The sequence below is a fragment of the Candoia aspera genome, chromosome 2, assembly GCF_035149785.1.
Source record: "Candoia aspera isolate rCanAsp1 chromosome 2, rCanAsp1.hap2, whole genome shotgun sequence".
In the NCBI taxonomy this organism is placed as follows: domain Eukaryota; kingdom Metazoa; phylum Chordata; class Lepidosauria; order Squamata; family Boidae; genus Candoia; species Candoia aspera.
Window position 1 is genome coordinate 235,237,242 of NC_086154.1, and position 18,677 is coordinate 235,255,918.

The 18,677-nt window shown below is 38.4% G+C and overlaps 2 protein-coding genes across 2 annotated transcripts in view; both read right to left on the reverse strand.

The window, feature by feature from the left end:
- ARSB (arylsulfatase B) overlaps window positions 1–10,047 on the reverse strand; it is a 75,533-nt gene extending 65,486 nt beyond the window's left edge. Inside the window, exons 1-4 of the mRNA XM_063295557.1 lie at window positions 9,736–10,047; window positions 2,737–2,923; window positions 1,038–1,228; window positions 193–400 (exon numbers count right to left, since the gene is read on the reverse strand). Coding sequence (XP_063151627.1) covers window positions 193–400; window positions 1,038–1,228; window positions 2,737–2,923; window positions 9,736–9,996 — 847 coding nt within the window. The 5' untranslated portion in view covers window positions 9,997–10,047. The remainder of the gene's footprint in view (window positions 1–192; window positions 401–1,037; window positions 1,229–2,736; window positions 2,924–9,735) is intronic.
- Window positions 10,048–12,877: 2,830 nt separating this feature from the next.
- Window positions 12,878–18,677, reverse strand: part of DMGDH (dimethylglycine dehydrogenase) — a 52,851-nt gene continuing 47,051 nt past the window's right edge. Inside the window, exons 15-16 of the mRNA XM_063295561.1 lie at window positions 17,392–17,526; window positions 12,878–15,545 (exon numbers count right to left, since the gene is read on the reverse strand). Coding sequence (XP_063151631.1) covers window positions 15,330–15,545; window positions 17,392–17,526 — 351 coding nt within the window. The 3' untranslated portion in view covers window positions 12,878–15,329. The remainder of the gene's footprint in view (window positions 15,546–17,391; window positions 17,527–18,677) is intronic.

An 18,677-nucleotide genomic window follows, 5' to 3' on the forward strand; every position in this document is an offset into this window, starting at 1 on the left:
TAACCTGAACAGAGAGAGAGTAAACACACACTGAACTACCCCTTAAACTGCATTTACACCAAGTCCAAAGTTAATGTTAAAAACCTTCTAGATTAATCTAGAAAGCAGAAAGAGCAAAACGGGCCAGAGTAACTTAAAGGTAAGAGAAAACTGCCAGTGTGTGGAGCTATATGTTTAATTATTCATTCTTACCTGTAGAAAAGACGAGAATGGTATTATCCCAAAGGCCGTATCTCTTCAAGGCTGAAGTGATATTTCCCACAGCTTCATCCATTATGGAAACCATTCCAGCATATTTGCGTCTCTTTTCATCTTTGATAAAAGAATATGGTTCTATGTATTTTTCAGGCACTTGAAGAGGCTCATGGACAGATTGCAGGGCAAAGTAAAGAAAGAATGGCTATAACACAAACATACACATGACCAAAAAAAGGAAAGATACCATAGCATTAAATGAAACCATCAGAAGAACAGATGAAAACATTTTCATCTATGTCTACTGCCTTCCTTATGTTTTCAGTTGTCTAGGGTAAGAAATACTTCAGAAAAGAATTTTCATTTCCATTTTTGTGAAGTTCTGATAATGAGCATAATCTCTGAACAGAACTTTTGTTTAGTTTAAAAAACTCTGGAAATATTTAGAACATAGACCACTGGCAGCTGAGTCAGAGGAACATATCTGCTGGAGAAACAAATATTCATGGTCTTCCGTTAAGGAGACAAAGGCAGTAACAAACATTTACAATAAGGTGTGAATAGATGAAATCATGTTTTGGGGGATTTCTTGACCCTCTGAAAAAATACTTAGAGGGCACGCTGAAGGCAACAGACAGCAAGAGAAAGTCCTGTTGGATGAGTGCAATCGCATGGTTGCATCTATTAATTGCTAAGGGAACACAAATGGTAATTTTTAAAATAAAATAAAATAAAATAAAATAAAATACAGTAAGCCGATGTTTGATCCTATGTTTGATTTTTAAAAAGCATCAATTATATTTCATGTAATTTTTTAAGAAAGAGAAAAAAAACAATTATACCTTCTCAGTCTGATGACTTGCTATAAGATCAAGAGCTCTTTTCGTAAATATATTAGTAGAATACATAGCTTTAAATCCATCTGCAATTTTTTCCCCATCTCGAAAATCAAGGGCACATTGGGTCACATTTTTAGATACAATAAGCACACAGCGCTCATGAGAATAATAATCTTCACTTCCAAGAAGGTAGCCTAAAACAAGGAGGGGAAAAAAAGAAGCAATCAATTATGGTATAATTTCAGGAGGAGAAATTGCAGAGACGCCCTATGCAACCTGAAAAACTTCTCAAACAGATTTTTTAAAATAAACAAACTACCACTTATTTGGCAATGTATTCCATCTGCTATTTAAAGAAGAAAAGGTATAAGTAGATGCATACTCTAAAATTATTAAAAGCAGTCCAGTGATATTTTAAGTGGTTTAATATATCAGAAATACTGACGGTGAAATTATAGAATACTGTAGACAAGAATAGCAGTTTTTGTTTTCAGATTTGCATTGCAGCAAATTTGCTTGCAGCAACAGCTGCTGATAAAGCTGTTGTGCTACTTATATTCACAGGTATTCTTCATGCAAAGTATAAGAAAATCTGATCTACTGCTGACACCAGCTGGTGAGTCAGAGACTCTCCCATCAGAATAAAAAATGTCCATTATCAAGCAAGGAAAATGTCTTTTTCCTTATTACTGCTGGAATATTATGAATCATTGAAAGTAAATCAATACACAAATGATTAGCAATTTCTGCACAGAATAATAAGTACTGTCTCCCAGAATATTTTCCATGGACTCCTCCAACTTTAACTCAGAAGAAATTAAGGTAATTTATAGGATGCATTTAGTTTTCACTCCCAGTGCTTGCTCTGAACGTGCCCTTAACAAAGCTGAAGATTATGGTCATGGAGTGAACTTACACTGTGTCAGAAACAGACATCTCTACAGAGGCAACTAATACAATATTACCTAGTTTTCTCAACTTACTGTGCTTCAAATGTTTTGAAGGTGGAACTCCCAGAAGTGCAAAGTATCTGGAGAGTTTCAGGATGGAGAATGCGGATACAGCTCTTCATAAATACACAAGTGTTCAACATGCCCATCATATCAGTTATGATATGCCCAAGTCAGTTCATTTATGCTTACTGACATCTAGCAAAGAATACATGTGAACAACAGGTAGAAAGTGAAAGAAATCCATTCTCTAAGCCAGTGTTTCTCAACCTTGGCAACTTTAAGATGTGTGGACTTCAACTCCCAGAATTCCCCAGCCAGTATGTTGGCTGGGGAATTCTGTGAGTTGAAGTCCACACGTCTTAAAGTTGCCAAGGTTGAAAAACACTGCTCTATGCATACATAGAGTATATCTGTTTCATTGTTGTGCACTCAATTACACATTTAAAATTTGAAGGATTTCATTCCGTGTGTCTAGATTACCCAATTCAAGAGAATCCTCTGGCTGGGTTCACTCATCACTAAGTTCCTATTTGGTTTGCTTGGTTTTGGCTTAATGCATTCAGTGAACCTGGACATGAGAATTTGTAAACTGTGGGTTTTAGCTTAGCCTATAATGAGATTTCAGCCAACTGCAATTTTTCAATTAAAAATAGTTAAAGAAATCATGGCTTACCATAACTGGGCTGCTGGAAATGATAGAACGTTCTTAGCATTCAGCATAAAAAAAGGATGAAAATAATTTTGCTTACCAAAGTAAGTATCAAACCCTCTACGGGTTGGAAGGCATTCTTTTCTGTACATCCCTAGATGCCACTTCCCCACCATGTGAGTAACATAGCCTGCTTCTTTAAGTAGCTCAGGCAGGAGTTTTTCATCCAGCGGGACACAGCTGGGCTGACAAGGCCAAATTATTTCATGCTGTAAACCTGTATGGATCTAATGAAAACAAGTGTATTTCACATATTGGTTCCCACATAATGTTAGGATGCTTAACCAGTTCTGTCTACAGTGACATATTTATCTTTACCAGAACACAAATCTGAACATTCTAAAAATCAATCATGACAACTTCAAATGTACTGAATCAAAGAAACATATGATGTTAAAGAGCAGTCTGTGTAATATATCTGTGAGAGATCACTTAAAAATAGCTAGCTTGCATTTACAGGGCATCTGTGTTTTGATTCTAAATAAAAGGAACCCAAATCCAGAACTGCCACTTCAGTTACTTTAGACTAGACATAGATATCTTATTACAGAAAATATCTGAAATTGACTTGCCAACTCCATCTTCTTCCTCTTAATAACTCCCTACCTTTCTTTTTTAAAATTGAGGGGCAGAAGGGAAGTAAAATGAATACTCAGCTACTGGATCTTACATTATATTCTACTACTACAGATATAAATAGCAGACCTTCACTGGGCCCACAAGAAATTGCTCCCCCAAATTGCTGAAATCTCAAGAAATCACAAGGTATCTCACCAATGAATGCTGGGATTGTGAGATCCTATGAGAGAATAAAAATATCCTCCAGAATTTCGGCAGCCTCACAAAAGATTTTGGTGTTCTCTTAGGAGATATTGCAGAAATCTGACAAGGTTTGGGCAATTTTGGGAGGGGAGGGTATACATAAACCATTACATAAAAGTGCAGTATGTATTGGGATGGGACAATTGCCAATCCCTATACTTTACTCTCAACTTTTTCCTCCCAAATATTATACACCTAAGGTTACATTTTCACAAAGTCACTGTTATTGCCAAAAAGACAATACATGTCCTTTCATTTCCAGGTAACCTACCAATCATTTAGTGACAGCCAAGCTGTCTTTTAGGAAAAGACAGACGATCATGATGATTTATTAAATGTATTATGGCTGCTCACTCCAGAAGACTTTCTATATTCTATATAGAATACTCAACTGTATATAAAATAGCCTCAAATTCCATCATCTAGCATGCTTCATTGAAAGAAAAATTAATATTTTGTTTATTTATTAATCAAATTTATCACCGCCCATCTCCCAAAAGGGACTCTGGGCGGTTTACAATAAAAGATAGATAAAAATATAAAACTATAAAACCCTATAATACAGATACAATAAATATAATAAAAACCTCGATGGTTAAAAGTTCTTTATGATTTGCAGGCAGAACTGGGTCCTTCTAAGAAACTAACCATCCCCAGAAATGGCTACTCTCCCACCCGCCCCAGGCATAATTACAGAACCAGGTCTTTAGCTGTTTCCTAAAGTCCAGGAGGGAGGGAGCTAATCTCACTTCCAGGGGAAGGATATTCCAAAGGGCGGGTGCTATTGCAGAGAAGGCCTGCCTCCTGGACCCTGCCAGATGGAATTCTCTTGCAGTCCCTACATTCATCTTATATAAAAGCTACTGTTTTTGTGAGAAGTTTAATTGGTAAATCTTCAAAATTATCAAACAACTCTGCAGAGTGACATGACAAACAGGGCTTATAATCAATCATAAATCAGTTATTAATTGGAAACACAGCTACATGGATGACACTCAAGATAGTGCAGGAAGATTTCCACAATTTGATCATCTCCTGTTTCCCCACCCCCCTGCAGCCCTCTTCCCAGATTAGATCTGGAAAGTCTCATGACTTCCAGATCAAATGTTGAGGTGAATAAAGGACTACAAGAGGAGGACCATTTATTTCCTTAGCATTCTGCAGATGAAAGCTGTTATTTTGGTGGAAACATTTTACTGAAGATTATTCCGCATGTTCCCAGTAGTCCATCAAATTGCCATATGTCCAAAACAAATCCCGAAGAGCTTAATTTTCAATGGCTAGCTTCACAGGTTTCATAGAAGGCAGGCTGCAAGTGAAGTTTGCATCCCAATCATATTCCTGAGTACATTCCTTTTTTCCCATATCATCCATTCATTCTTGGTGTAAAAACTGGGAACACTATGGTGATAAAAGTATGATTTTGCCCATGAAGCCTACAAAAATCAAGCAATATGACATCTTCTGTCTCCAGTATTCCTTCAATCATCCAAGCCTGACCTGTATATGCTGCTTGAAATTACAATGAAAAGCACTGACCATTCCGTTACAACCGATTGCTTCATCATGACTAGATGAGAATCAAATCAGAGTCAGACATGGTGCAGGAAACAACTTTTTCAGATCATGGGCACTATCATGAAACTTTCTGTGAAATCATGAGTGACAAAAAGTAAGAGATCATTCTGAATCAATCCACTGCAGGATGAAAGCCTCTTCACTGAAGATTATGGACCATAATCTACTAAACTGGTCTAGTGCAGATTTGTAGATAGATGTTTTTCAATTTCCCGGTCTTGGGCTGAGAGTGAGTTACTGGCCCAAAGTTGCCCAGACAGCTTCCATACCTGGGTGTCTTTGCGCCTAGTTCTGCACCTTAAGTGCTATCCCATACTGGCCCTTGTGTGTATATAAAATCTCACCATACTTCATGCATTTTTGCCTGAAATCTCATGCGAGCTCACCTAAGGATGCAGAGATTTCACAGGATTTGACTATCTCACAAGGTGTCAGCCATTTTTGATGCCAACTACATTAACTGTTACATATTACTGTACTATATCTGTGTTGGACCTATGAAATAACAAAAGGAGTAAAGATTTTTTTTAACGATTATGAATTAAGAAAAGGAGCAGCACCCCTACTCCAAAAGAACATACAAGCAGTAATTTATTTATTTATTTAATTTTGCCACTGCCCATCTCCCCACCAAAGGGGGGACTCTGGGCGGTTTACAATAAACATTAAAATACCATAAACATAGATATTGGATACAAATGTAAAGCATAAATACAGTATAAAATCCAGATGACGATGATAGTTGTGGTACTGCTCATGTATATCTAAAGGGCCATTTTAGGGCACCAGCCATCTCCAGGAGTGATTACTCCCCTTTCCATCCCAAGCAAGGTGACAAAACCAGGTCTTCAGTTGTTTTCAAAAGGCCACAAGAGATGGAATCTATCTTATCTCTGGGGGAAGGATGTTCTAGAGGGCAGGAGCCACAGCTGTAATGTAATGGCTGTGTTTGTATTTATTAAACAGGTATGTATTAGATTTTAAAATACTGACCATTCCTGGATGTTGGGGGAGTGGGGGAAGAAAAAGATTAGTTTACATCCATTCTCAAATTAGTAATAGGTTCAAATATCTGATAAATAAATAGGATATATAACCCTAGTATTTACAACTCTATTTTGATAAAAACATCTTTACTGCAAATCTAGCTCTCTGGGTGGTGGACCTTAGTTGGCTCCATGTGTTGATTTGACGTCAAGGGAGCCAAACCTCTCCCTGCTCACTTTTCCCAACAGGAAAGATAAGAGGTGAATGGTATCCAGGAAAAGTGCTGTGCCAAGGAGCTGGGAACACCTTGAAGTGACTTCTTGGCCTCCCTCTCAACTTTTGCAATGAGGAAGGTAAGGGACACAATTCTCTCTGACTCTTGAAGCAAAGGCTTCCACGTGAAAGGATAGTAGTTGCTGGATCTCAGTTGCAACCAACCTTGTAAAGGTCTACTTGAGTCAAAAACTAAAATACATTAATAGTGGCCAACATTATGCAAGATCAGGCATTCCCCCATGAGAATGCTTAAGTGACAATGGCAACTCAAGAGATTTCTCCATTCTTACCCAAAATCTCTGAGATTTCAGGCAAGAACATTGAAACATGGCCATTTTAAATTAAATCATAGTAATTTTGGGTTCCATAGATGCCATCTAGAGATGCTGGAGGTAGCTCAGGGCCATTAAGGTTGGCCACAGATTTCATATTGCCCAACCCCATTTTAATATATATTTAATATGATACCTTAAGTAACATGAGACCCATTACTCAGGCATGCCTATATCTTTAAGATAAGACATAGGAACCTATATTAACAGGCCAGAGTATTTGTCCATATATACCAGTCTTCCCCCAAAATGCTGTCCCCACAGATACGTTGGGACTCTACCTCTCAGAATTCTCTAGCCAGCACAGCTGGAATTCACTCTGACCGGCAATGGTTCTCCACAGTCCTAGGTGCAGGTTAGAGTAATGTTTTTTCTACCATGTGTTGCCAGATCCTGGAATTGCTAAGAACTGAACTTGAAACCTTCTTGATTCAAACATGCTCACTATCACTTAGCAATGTTTTCACCTCACTTCTATGCTATGGCTGCTTAATACTTTTAAAAACTGACTGCCCAAGATGACATCCATGGGCAATACTGGGCCTGCATTCCTTCTCCATAGTATGTGTCAAATTCCCTGCCTTACCTTAACTTTTAAAATTGTTTTAATTAAAAATAAATAAAAAGCTGGCATGCTACAAAGCAGTGTATTTTACTTCCAAGAATGGCCCTAGGTCCTTTTTATTTACTAAGAATCTACAAGCTTTCTTAGCAAATAAAAATAATGGGTATCTGCAGCCCTATGCTTTGTCTGGAAGTTTACCTGCTTCCTGAAGTAGTAGGAACATCCTAAGGAGCTGGAATAAATAGAAGGGAGAACCTTACCAGGTTGCCTTCTAGAAAATGGATGGTTTATGACTGGTCACATTTATTATATTAACTACCGTGTAAGAACACCCATGATGCATTCTCAGTATCCCAAAGGTTCCATCATGGCCAAATATGTTTGAGAACCCAATTTATAGAACCTAGTTTATCTTGCTCAACAGTTACCTGCATCGGGAATAATCCAGCCACATGTTATCTATGCATGCATTTCCCCCTGCAAAATTGTTCCTGAAGAAAGGTTAAACACAGTGATATCTTAGAGAAACCAATCAGTGTGTTGCAATTTGGGATTTTGTAAGTAACAGAAATTTCTTACAAGTCCCTTCAGAATTGCAGAAATTATTTTGCTTCTGCTTAGTCTATTTCCAAACCGATAACCTCAGACTTCCTAGGTGCAACACATTCACTCTAGAAGAAAAAAGGGGAAGTCATCTCAGAATCTTGTGTAATAAGAAGCACCTATACACAGAAGGTTACTTATGTCAGAGGTGCTAATTGAAAAAAAACTACAGTAATTAGTTTTTCTTAGTTGGTTTCTTCCCACAGTTCTACTATTAACATATTTTGGGCATAATACTGACATGAAAGTGGAAAAGGCTTTGTGGTTTTCTACTCCCCCACCTATCTTTGAAGGCACATGCTGCAAAAGGAATTTATTACTAAACATGGAAAAAATACTTGGTGCTCCCATTTATAAGTTATTTTCCATAGCTGATTAGAGAAGTTTAAGAATGCACAGTGTCATTTTTTGAAAAAAAAATTAAAAGCAGAAGATTATCCATGCTGACTGTATTTTAAGAGCAGAAAACAATTTCTTATATTTCCTTTAAGACTGATTTAAGTAACAAAGTGAACACACTGAACAATACATAACCATACTGACTGGCTTTGTACAAAGTTAGGCTAAACCCTGTTGGCTGGAGTAATTATGGTTCAGTGTGTCATCATAACTAGCAGTCATCAAGAGCATTATCCTTCACAAATGTTTCTCATCCTCATTTAAGACTGTTCAAGTCACCTTTCTATTTTGTTGGAGGAATTCCAGTTTAAATTTGCCCTGTATAAAATGCATTCTTTCATTTGATCTGAATCTGCTGTAATTCAGCTTTACTGGATGACTTATTTTTTCCACACTAACTATACCCACATGTCTATTATGCTTTATTTGTTTTTTTTAAAAAAGCCAAAATATCCCAAATGTTGTAATATTTCCTCAGAAGAGAACTGATTGTTGCTCTTCTCTGCGCCTTTTCCAGCTCTATAATATTCTCCTTGAACTGTGGTGCACAGAATTTTATACAGTATTTTAGGACTGATTGCTTTCTCTATTAACTTCAATCCCAGAGTTTTATTTTTAATTCATTCCTTAATAACCTCCAACACAGAACTTGCCTTTTTCATAGCAGCCAGGCTCACCTGATATTTCTACCATATTCTTGCAAACCCCCAGCCCAAACTCCAACATATTAATAAAAATTTAAAAGGGTTGCCCCCATGTATTCAGTTCATTAGTTTCCTCCAGGAGCTCAAAGTGACATACACCCCCTTGCTTCAACTTTCCTTGTAACAACATCCCTGTGAAGTAGGTTGGGCTGAGAGGGAGTGATGGACTTCTATGGGTGACACTTGACCTGAACATGGGTCTCCACTACCACACTTTACATTTGTACAGTGTGAAATTATAAATTTAATAAATTATTATTATATTTGCCTTCAATACCTGCTCCCCAGTTTGGAGAGATTCTCTTCTTCAAACTCTTTAATGTCCTTTTTGGTTTTATGCAACCTAAACCAGCAAATTTGGCTACTTCCTTACTCACCTTTAACATCAGGTAAAACAGCACTGGGCCTGAAGAGATTTCTGAGAGCCTACACTTTACATCCCACCCCTGCGGAACTGTTTAATTCCGATTTTCCACATCCTGTTGTCCTGTAATATATCGTCACGACCTGTGAATGATATTGCTTTGTCGGAGAAAATAATCGCGCCTGATTGAAAAGCAAGGTGGGCTCTAATGTGTCTCGACGTTTCTGATTCAAGTTTAGTTCTTTATAAAACGCTCTCGCCTACTCGGGTACGTTAATAACCACTTCTTCAAAGCACGAGCACCAGAGTCTTGCCTCCTTCCGCAAGAGGAGCGGAGCGAGAAAAGACCCGGCCAACGCAGTTACAGATCTCACTTTCCTGGGATGAGTCCAACTCCCTTCCCCCCTACCTGGTACCTGCCGGTGAGCAGCTGACTACGAGAGGGAGTACACAGGGGCTGCGTATAGTAGCGCTCCAGGCGCACTCCGCCGGCCCCCAGCGCGTCCAAGTTCGGGGTCCGGATCTGTGAGCCGTGCCAGCCCACGTCGTGCCAGCCCAGATCGTCGGCCAGGATGAAGACAAAATGCGGCGGCGAGCCTGGAGACGCGGCGCCCAGGCGACACAGCTGCAGTAAAAGCAGCGACCCCAGGAACCGGAGCCGCCGGTCCATCGCTCGACGTCCGACCGAGAAGGAAGAGTCAACCGCCCGCCTTAAAGGAAGAACTAGGGGCCGAGAGGCGGGAGTGCCGTCAAAGTCGACGTATCCGCCCAATCCGGACAAAGCGGCTCCGCCCCGCGCAATGGAAGAAGGCGGGACTCGAAGCCGGCTGGTTCGCTTGAGGCACTTTTTCCTGGTAAACTCGCTCGAGGGTGGGGAGGTGGAGTTGATGGAATTGTGCTAGTAACCGAGGCGTGAGGAACTGAATGCTGGGTGGATAGTGTAACCTCGGGAGCCTGTTGGCCTGTTTTGGGCCCCTTAAGCTGTGCCCAGAAACGCTTCCCCCCACCCCGTTCCCCATTCCCCATTCAGAGAGCAGGCCGCTCCGGTGGCAATCTTGCTGGAAGACGACTTCTAGTAGCCCTCGTCCTCCGCTTTGCTGAGAGGGGCTGCGGCTGTAGCGAACAACTGGAGGGACACAGCCTCGCGCCTTAAAGATAGAAAGGTGGGACTGGGTCAGCTGCGATCGTGTAAGTGAGCAAGAAGAGGCTGGTGGTTCATCTCCCTCGGAAGGGTAGAGCCGCTTTCCTATTTGTAGGCTGAACTGAACTGTATGATACCTATCAAATGGAGTTTTGTTTGTTTGGAAATATGGAAGTGCCCCCCTCCCCCCAATTCGGTCAGCTGCATGGAGGATGGTCCAACTCCACCAAGTCTTACAAAACTGAAAGCCCAGCTTGCCCTTCAATCTGATTTACATGAATCCCGCTGAAATAGTTTCCTAACTATCCAGTCTTGATTTCTGTTACCAGAATCTGGTCTCTGCATTGGGGGAGGGGGGGTTAAAAAAAAATGGAAATGATGGATAAGAGGAGACATATAACATCATGCATGGTGTACAAAATATACACTTTCTTTTTCTCCTTCCCACAGTTAGAACTTCAGGGTCCATGAAAGGATCTATTTTATAATAATGCCTAGTTGGAATTCAGATCCATCAGGCCCACATTTTTTTAAAGAAATTAAGGTGAAAGGTCCCCTGTGCAAGCACCGTCATGCTTTCGTGACGTTTTCTTGGCAGACTATAGAGCGGGGTGGTTTGCCATTGCCTTCGCCAGTCGTCACCTTCCCCAGCAAGCTGGGTACTCATTTTACCTACCTTGGACGGATGGAAGGCTGAGTCGACCTGAGCTGGCTACCCTAGAATCCAGCAGAAGAAATTAAATGGAGAAGAAAAACATTGCAAAGATGCCTGGGATACTTTCAAGATGGCTGCTCTAGTGTAAGTGGACAGACCTTGGTTCTTTCAGTTGTTTAGTGCCTGCTCACTGGGTTAAGAAAGTCCTACTACTTGTGGTTCATGCCAGACTGGAGTCAGGTATATTGTGAGCACATACAGTGCTACACTAGGACCTCTGGACTGATCCAGTAAAGCTTTTCATGTGCTTAAAGATTAGATTAATTCCACTTATTATATACCTACATATATGCATAATATGCTTCATGGAATTAGCCATGTTATACAGAATAAAGATTTTAACTGAAATATTTGCATAAACTTAAAGAGAATTATGATGTGTACTTTGTGGCAGAATTCTACCAAACAACTTACTTATTTCCTGCTGTAACATATTTCAGTTAGTGGTCAGGAAGTATAATAATCTGTCAACATTATTTCATCCACAGAATCTTAACTGCTAAATGAAATAAGTGAAACAAATTATTTTTTTATAAAAACTTAATTGTTGAAATAAAACATGGAAATAGCAATGTCTATTGTGTTGTTTCTTTATCAGAGAAAATATATAAATGTTAACCTAAATATTAAAGAGTTGTCATTTAGGAGAGTATTCACAGCTGATCTATGATTATCCAGCCAATGAAATCAGTCACTAAATAGTGAAGATGTATGTTATCCATTTCACACGTTATCTTATATGCTGTATTTTTTAAAAGGAATATTAATTTTGAGCTACTTTGGAGCTCCAGAAAACCAAAGTTTAAATATGCTAAGTAATTTATAAAGAACACTATGACCTTTATGACGCATAAGCTGAAACTGGATAAGGTGTTCATGTGTATCATGTATTAATACCTAACTGTGGACAGGCTACTTTCACTCTAAGTTCAAATGGCCTACCCATGTAGTGAGAGGTATACTGTAGCAGTTAAAGTAGGATCGGGAGTCCAGTCCATCCTCATCTATGGAAACTCACTGGTCCTCTCTCAGCCCAATTTATTTTATTTAATTAGAAAAAATATTGACAAAAATAATATATATAGAGTACTTAATTGCAATAATGTCATCTTGAAGAATAACCTGATTTTTTTTAGTTGTACCAACTAGATTGTCACTTAAAAGTACAAGAATGTACTAACAAATGGATTTTTCCACTCCAGATAGCACTATAGACAATTCTGCCAAGTTCTATATTTTATTGTGCCCTGCTTTGTAAGTGGATATCTGGTATGATGTCAGCATGCATTAAATTATTAGCAGTAATGGGTCTTGATTATTCAAACTGTGTTTGTATAAGCCTAACTTAAGCTTCTTTACAGTATTCAGGGTTTAGACATACCAATTCCTTTAGAAGCTTCTGCTGATTTGAGCAATTTTTATCTAAATGACCTTTTAAAAAGTCAATGCAAATTTAGTGTTGAATAGTAAGAGAACAGGCATAGCATTATTGTATAAGTTAGTATTAAGATTCACATGGCTTATGGAAATGAAATGTTATGGGTATCAAATAAACCCACTCTTAATGCATTTGCAATCTATCACTGACAATATGCACATGATGAATTTCATGTATAGTTAGGCCTAGTGCCTGCCAGATATATTAGACTACAACTCCTAAAATTCCCATCTAGTGGATTGCCATAAGCTAAGATTTTTCTTGGACAACTAGGAAATAGGAAAAAATAAAAATAGTCATGCTGAATTAGACTAAAGATACATTTGAGTTGTAGAATCCAACTGCATGTATGCTTACAATGCCTCATCATTTTCTGTTTTTTAAAAAATTATTATATATAATAAAAGGGTGGTAGTTCTGTCTGGTACTTGACATCAATAGCTGGTTTTCACCTGTAAAAAGTAGTTTTATTTGTTGACAGCACAACTCGTGGGCCCTATCTTGTAATAATCCTGCGTTACGTATGCATTTAACCTTCTTTTTTGCTATCTTAAGCATTCTCCCAACTATGTTCAGAGAGAACAGAATTGTTTAGTACCATAACAAATTTAGAAATAGGTTACGCGATACATTTATTAGATCAATTATATAGACATTCAAAGGAAAACAGCAGCAAAATATTTCATACTACGTAAGCCAAAGAAGGTATCCTACAAAATACATCTGCTCTTTTTAAAAAGGAGTAGGAAGCCTTGTATAAGGTTAACTTTCTAAATTATAAACCTTGATGCAGGGATCAGGTTACACAACTTCCTTTCCACAATATCAAACAGATAAAAATTCAACCTTTTATGAGATTATACCTGGAAAGGATCAGAGGGCAATGAAGAAGATACCAGTTATCAGGGCACAGGAAGAAAGCAGGAACAATACAGTACAGGAAACTCCATAGAGCAAAAGACTCAAGGATAATGTGTGAAATTTAAAGAGAGATAAAGGAAACAGGCAAGATCATGAAGGTGTTAAGTGCCCATAGTCTTCTTGGAAGAGCCCTTTCATTGACGATATGTTGGCTAAGCACAAATCAATAGATATACAGGTGGTCCTTGCTTAACAACCACTTGTTCAGTGATCATTCAAACTTACAACAGTGCTGAATGAGTGATACTTACAACTGGTCCTCAAAGTTGCAGCTGTCGCAGCATCCCTGCAGTAACATTGGAATCTGAGTGCTTGGTGACTGGCTCGCAATTACATCACAGTATCCTGGGGTCACGTGATCACCATTTGCGACCTTCACTGCTGGCTTCCCACAAGCAAAGTCAATGGGGAAGCTGGCAGGAAGTTGCAAATGGCACCCATGTGATGTTACACTTAACGTTGCAGGATTTGCTTAACAGCAACCAGAAGTGCCAGAACTGCCATCACTAAGTGGCACGGCCATGTGATGTCACATTTTATGACCACATTGCTTAGCGATGGAAATTCCAGTCCCAATTGCTGTAATTAACCAAGGACTACTGTAGTCCTAATAGAATATTCTCAATGTTCACACATAATTTTCTGCTTCACAAAATTTTACTGAAATTGCCTTTTCAGATTGAATCAAATATATTGTGTAAATGTGTATTTACACATTTGTGTATTTATACAGTTTACAAAATGTGTAAAATTGTGTAAATGTGATTTACATTTTAACCTGATTCAGGTGCTTCACAGGAGCAGAGCATAAATGAAAAATTATGCTTAAATTTATTTGATATGCATTTGTTACCCATTTTTGTGGTACATCCAGATGTCAGTATTCACATTTTCTCAACACTCAAACCACAATATTTTGTTGCTCAGAAAAGGGCTTTTTCTTTCTGTAGTAGTTCTATTACTTTTAGTGCAACATTCTCTGCTAATGTAAAACATTCCTAGTGTGAATATAAGCAATAAAGCCCACTGCCATGCTATTTTGTTATCTTAAAAAAAGTCTTATTAGGAGTTGATCACCCTCTTAATGTTCAGGTTGCAGATGGAAGCACTTTTGAAGCGTTTTCAAAACTACAGGTAAGAAAGCCAGAAACTGGCTTCTTCATTATCCTACTTCTATCACTTCTAGAAGCACACAAAAGGTTGAATTTTTATGTTTGTTATTGTGGAAAGGAAGTTGTGTAACCTGATCTTTTGTTCCAGCAATAAAAATACAGCAGCTTTGCAAACACCTTGTTTTCTTTTTACTGTATAGTTTTGCAAGTTGTATTCTCTTCCTTTTTCCCTTGATTTTTAAAGGTATCAATGGACAGTAATTTCCACCTTAGATCAGAATCACTCACCAGTTATTTAGAGATGGGCTATTATGTTACTGGCACATAATCAATCACTTAACACAATTAAGGTAATTTGGATATAGACCTATAGATAAAATCAGTGTTCTTAATGTCTGGAGGAGCCTCCTAATCACTACTGAATGTCTCAAAGTGTGTACACATGGATTTTTCTCTTGAATATTTCTTTGTGGATAAATTATTGTTGTTACATTTTCCCCCCAGATGAAATACAAATCATCAATGTCTTTTTACTCCAGACAAGCCCTTTCAAATGAACTTTCATGTTTTCTATCTTATATGATTCAAATCACATGGAATTTCAAATATAGCAATATTTCTAATCAAGTTAATCCCATCTTAATTGTCAATCATGAAGAATTATGTGATCCTTTATTTATATTTTAGAACTTCCGCCTTTCTTTTGAAGCCGTGTTCTTGTTGGTTCAGTCATTACCAGTGGTTCTTGAATAACAGTTGCTGGATAATTTTTGTCTAGCAGCTCAACCTCCAGTTTCTGTCCAACTTTGCTGAGTTCCACAGGAACATATGCAAAAGCCAGACTTCGCTGAGTACTATAGCTGTAACATCCAGATGTGGTGTTGCCAATAACCTGAAAAGTTAAAATTAATCAGTATAAATTTATAGTATAAACTACACAGTTGGTGCAATTTGTGTTTATAAATATTTAACTTCTAACATATACAGTATGCAATAAAATCAAACATATGACTGCATCGATCCTATTGGTTTAAACACAGCAGCAAAAGATGAGACTATATTAATACACGGGTGATATAATTCTGTTTCACTGGGCGATCTTTGCCTGGGGGAGGAAATATTGCAGATTATTTCCTACGCTTGAGGACCAATCTACTAGAGACTTCCATTATTAGAATTTTTATTAACAGAGGTTTGGAATTTCCCTCATATCAAATAAATATTCTAGGTCTCAACCTGTCCCACTTGAGTTAATTAGGATATTCTGTAAAAAATATTTTTAATAGTATCCCTAGGCTAGCCACTAGCAATTGATGCCCTGGGCAGACCATGCAGTTGATACGTCCATTCCCCACAAAATAATTGTATTTTTGTAATTGATTTTTTTCCCACAAAATTTGGTGCCTTACTTAAGTCTTAGACAACCACCTACTCACCTAGGTTCTAGCTATCTAAAATGTGACATTCTTGCAGATTAACACATAGGAACATGGTACAATCTGTTAGAAAAATAAATTTCAATTTAGTTCACATTAGGCCTAAATATAAATACAAGGAAGATACTCTTAAGTCTTATCATATATCCATATGGCACTACAGGTAATGCTGCATCCCAGCAGTGAATCCTGATCCATTTCATGAAAACTAGTATTTTAGAAAACTGAAGATAGTATCATGCAATTGAAACATATTAAAATGGCAAAATGAAAATTTTGACCACGCCACAAAGTCCTTCCTACAATTTTTTTCTTGTGGGCCTTTTTTCTTCCCCTTGTGAAGCCCTATCAAGAGAAAAGAGGCCATGTGCCACAAGGCAAGTTATCAATATAGGAAACTGTTGCTCAAAATGCCAACCAGCTAGTATCAGTAAGGATATGTTGCATCATTCTAGCCAAGCAGGATTATTCAGTCTAAACAACCAATAAAGTCACATCAAAAATATGTAAACTCTAACATGCCTGTTCAGCCTGAACAATGTGCTATGTAAGATTAGCCTCCATAAGCTCAGATCTAAAGGTAGCTTGTTCTTTTTCTGTTATGAATTTGTCTAAGACTACAGTTCTGTACATATTTACCTGACAGTAAGTTTCATTGAGTGTGATGGAATGTACTGTAGCATACGTAAGAGTGAAGTGCATAATGAATTATTCAGTAGTGAAAGAAAGGGCTGACTCTTTCTTTTAGATTATATATTGATACCTGTTCTTTCTGCCAAAAACAGTGATCAAGGCAGAACCTTGGACACAAAGACTCACATTACAGATCTTTGCTCATATTTCAGAAAATGCTTGTATTTTGTTTAAAACAATATTTGATTTTGCGGAAAAGAACCAAGAAATTGGGTGAAAATGATGGCCCCAAGTGATATGGTGGGAATTTTGTCCCTTTTTTTCATATGAAGCCTCACAGAGCATTTCATAAGTTTGTCAGATGAATTCCAAGGCAGTAAAGTTTTTACATGTTTATCAGCCTCCATGAATCTGGTGCCTTCCTTATGTTGTGGGACAAGATAAATATTGTTTGACTCCTGTAAGTGCTACAATCCAACCCAATGGGAGGGATTTACAGCAAATAGAGTATACATGCACCCACACATACCCACCCACCTACTTTCTGGAATGCATATTAGCTTTTGCAACTAAGTCTACTAAAAATTACAGCCATTTTAAAAATAGAAGTAAATAAAAAATAGATTCCAGAAAAATGTTCTTCAATTATTTGAAATAAAATCTACTTGCCTTGTTATTATACCAGACACTTTCATTTCCCTCAGGATCAACATCATCTGTTTTCAAAGTGACACACACAAGTTGTCGTTCAAGCCCCTTTTGTTTAATCTGCTTCAGTGCTTTCTTTCCTATGAAGTCTGCTGGCTGGGGAAAAAATGATAGTAAATGATTAGTAGAGTCTGACAAGGTTATTAATGTACATTTTTGTGAATTAACTGGAAGTTTTCAGTCAGGTTTCAGGTCTGGACATAATGCGGAAATAGCATTGGTTGTGCTTGTTGATGATCCACTGCAGAGCCAGGATGGTGGGGATGTCCAATGGCTGGAGGCTGTTGGGGTCTTGATGGAGAAGTCTGGTCTAGTGGTTAAGGTTCCTGTCATGAGTACTGATGGCAAGCAGGAGGGGGCCTCTATCCAGGGGGGAAAACGCATGTGTAGTACTGAGGAATTAAGCAGCCATTCAAAGAGACACAGATCAGACCCACCTTAACTTTTGGGGTTTATCTGTCTGGGTTTTTCCCACGCTTCTTCAGTTTGTTAGGATTTTCTGTCTTATGTAGCAGTGATAAACACTAGAGACCTATTCCTCGTCTCAGCGTGATTCCTGACTGTTAGGATAGCTCCAGGCTAGAAACCAGGAGTCTGTGAGTTCTAGTCCCGCCTTAGGCATGAACGCTGGCTGGGTGACTTTGGGCCAGCCACTCTCCCTTAGCCCAACTCACCTCACAGGGTGGTGGTTGTGAGGAAAATATGAGGAGGAAGGAGTATTAGGTATGTTCGCCACCTTGAATTATTTATAAAAATAATAAAGGCGTGATAAAAATACCTTAAAAAAAAAAAGAACAGGCTCAGGTTGAATCGCAGCAAAACTGAGTGGCTCTTGGTGCTTGGTCCTCCTGGTGCTGGGGACCTTCCATCTTTGGTCTAAACGGGGTGGCAGTGCCTCACTTGGGACTGGGCCTTGAGTCTTCCTAGACTCTCAGCTCCTTTTCAAGGAACAGGTGGCAGCTGGGGCTAGGAAGTCCTTTGTGTAAGTACAGCTTGTGCACCAATTATGCCCGTTCCTGGATCAAGAGGCCCTCCTCACACTCATTCATGCCTTGGTGACCTTACAGGTGGGACTGCATTTGTTTTTTTTTTATTGAAGCTTAATTATTTCAAAGCATAATTAAAATACAAAATATAGAATATAGAACAGATAGAATACAAGAATAAAAAGAAACAAGGAGAACTAAAACAGTGCAGAAATAGATAGAAAAACTTAAGTGACTTCCAACCTTCTTCAACACAGATAT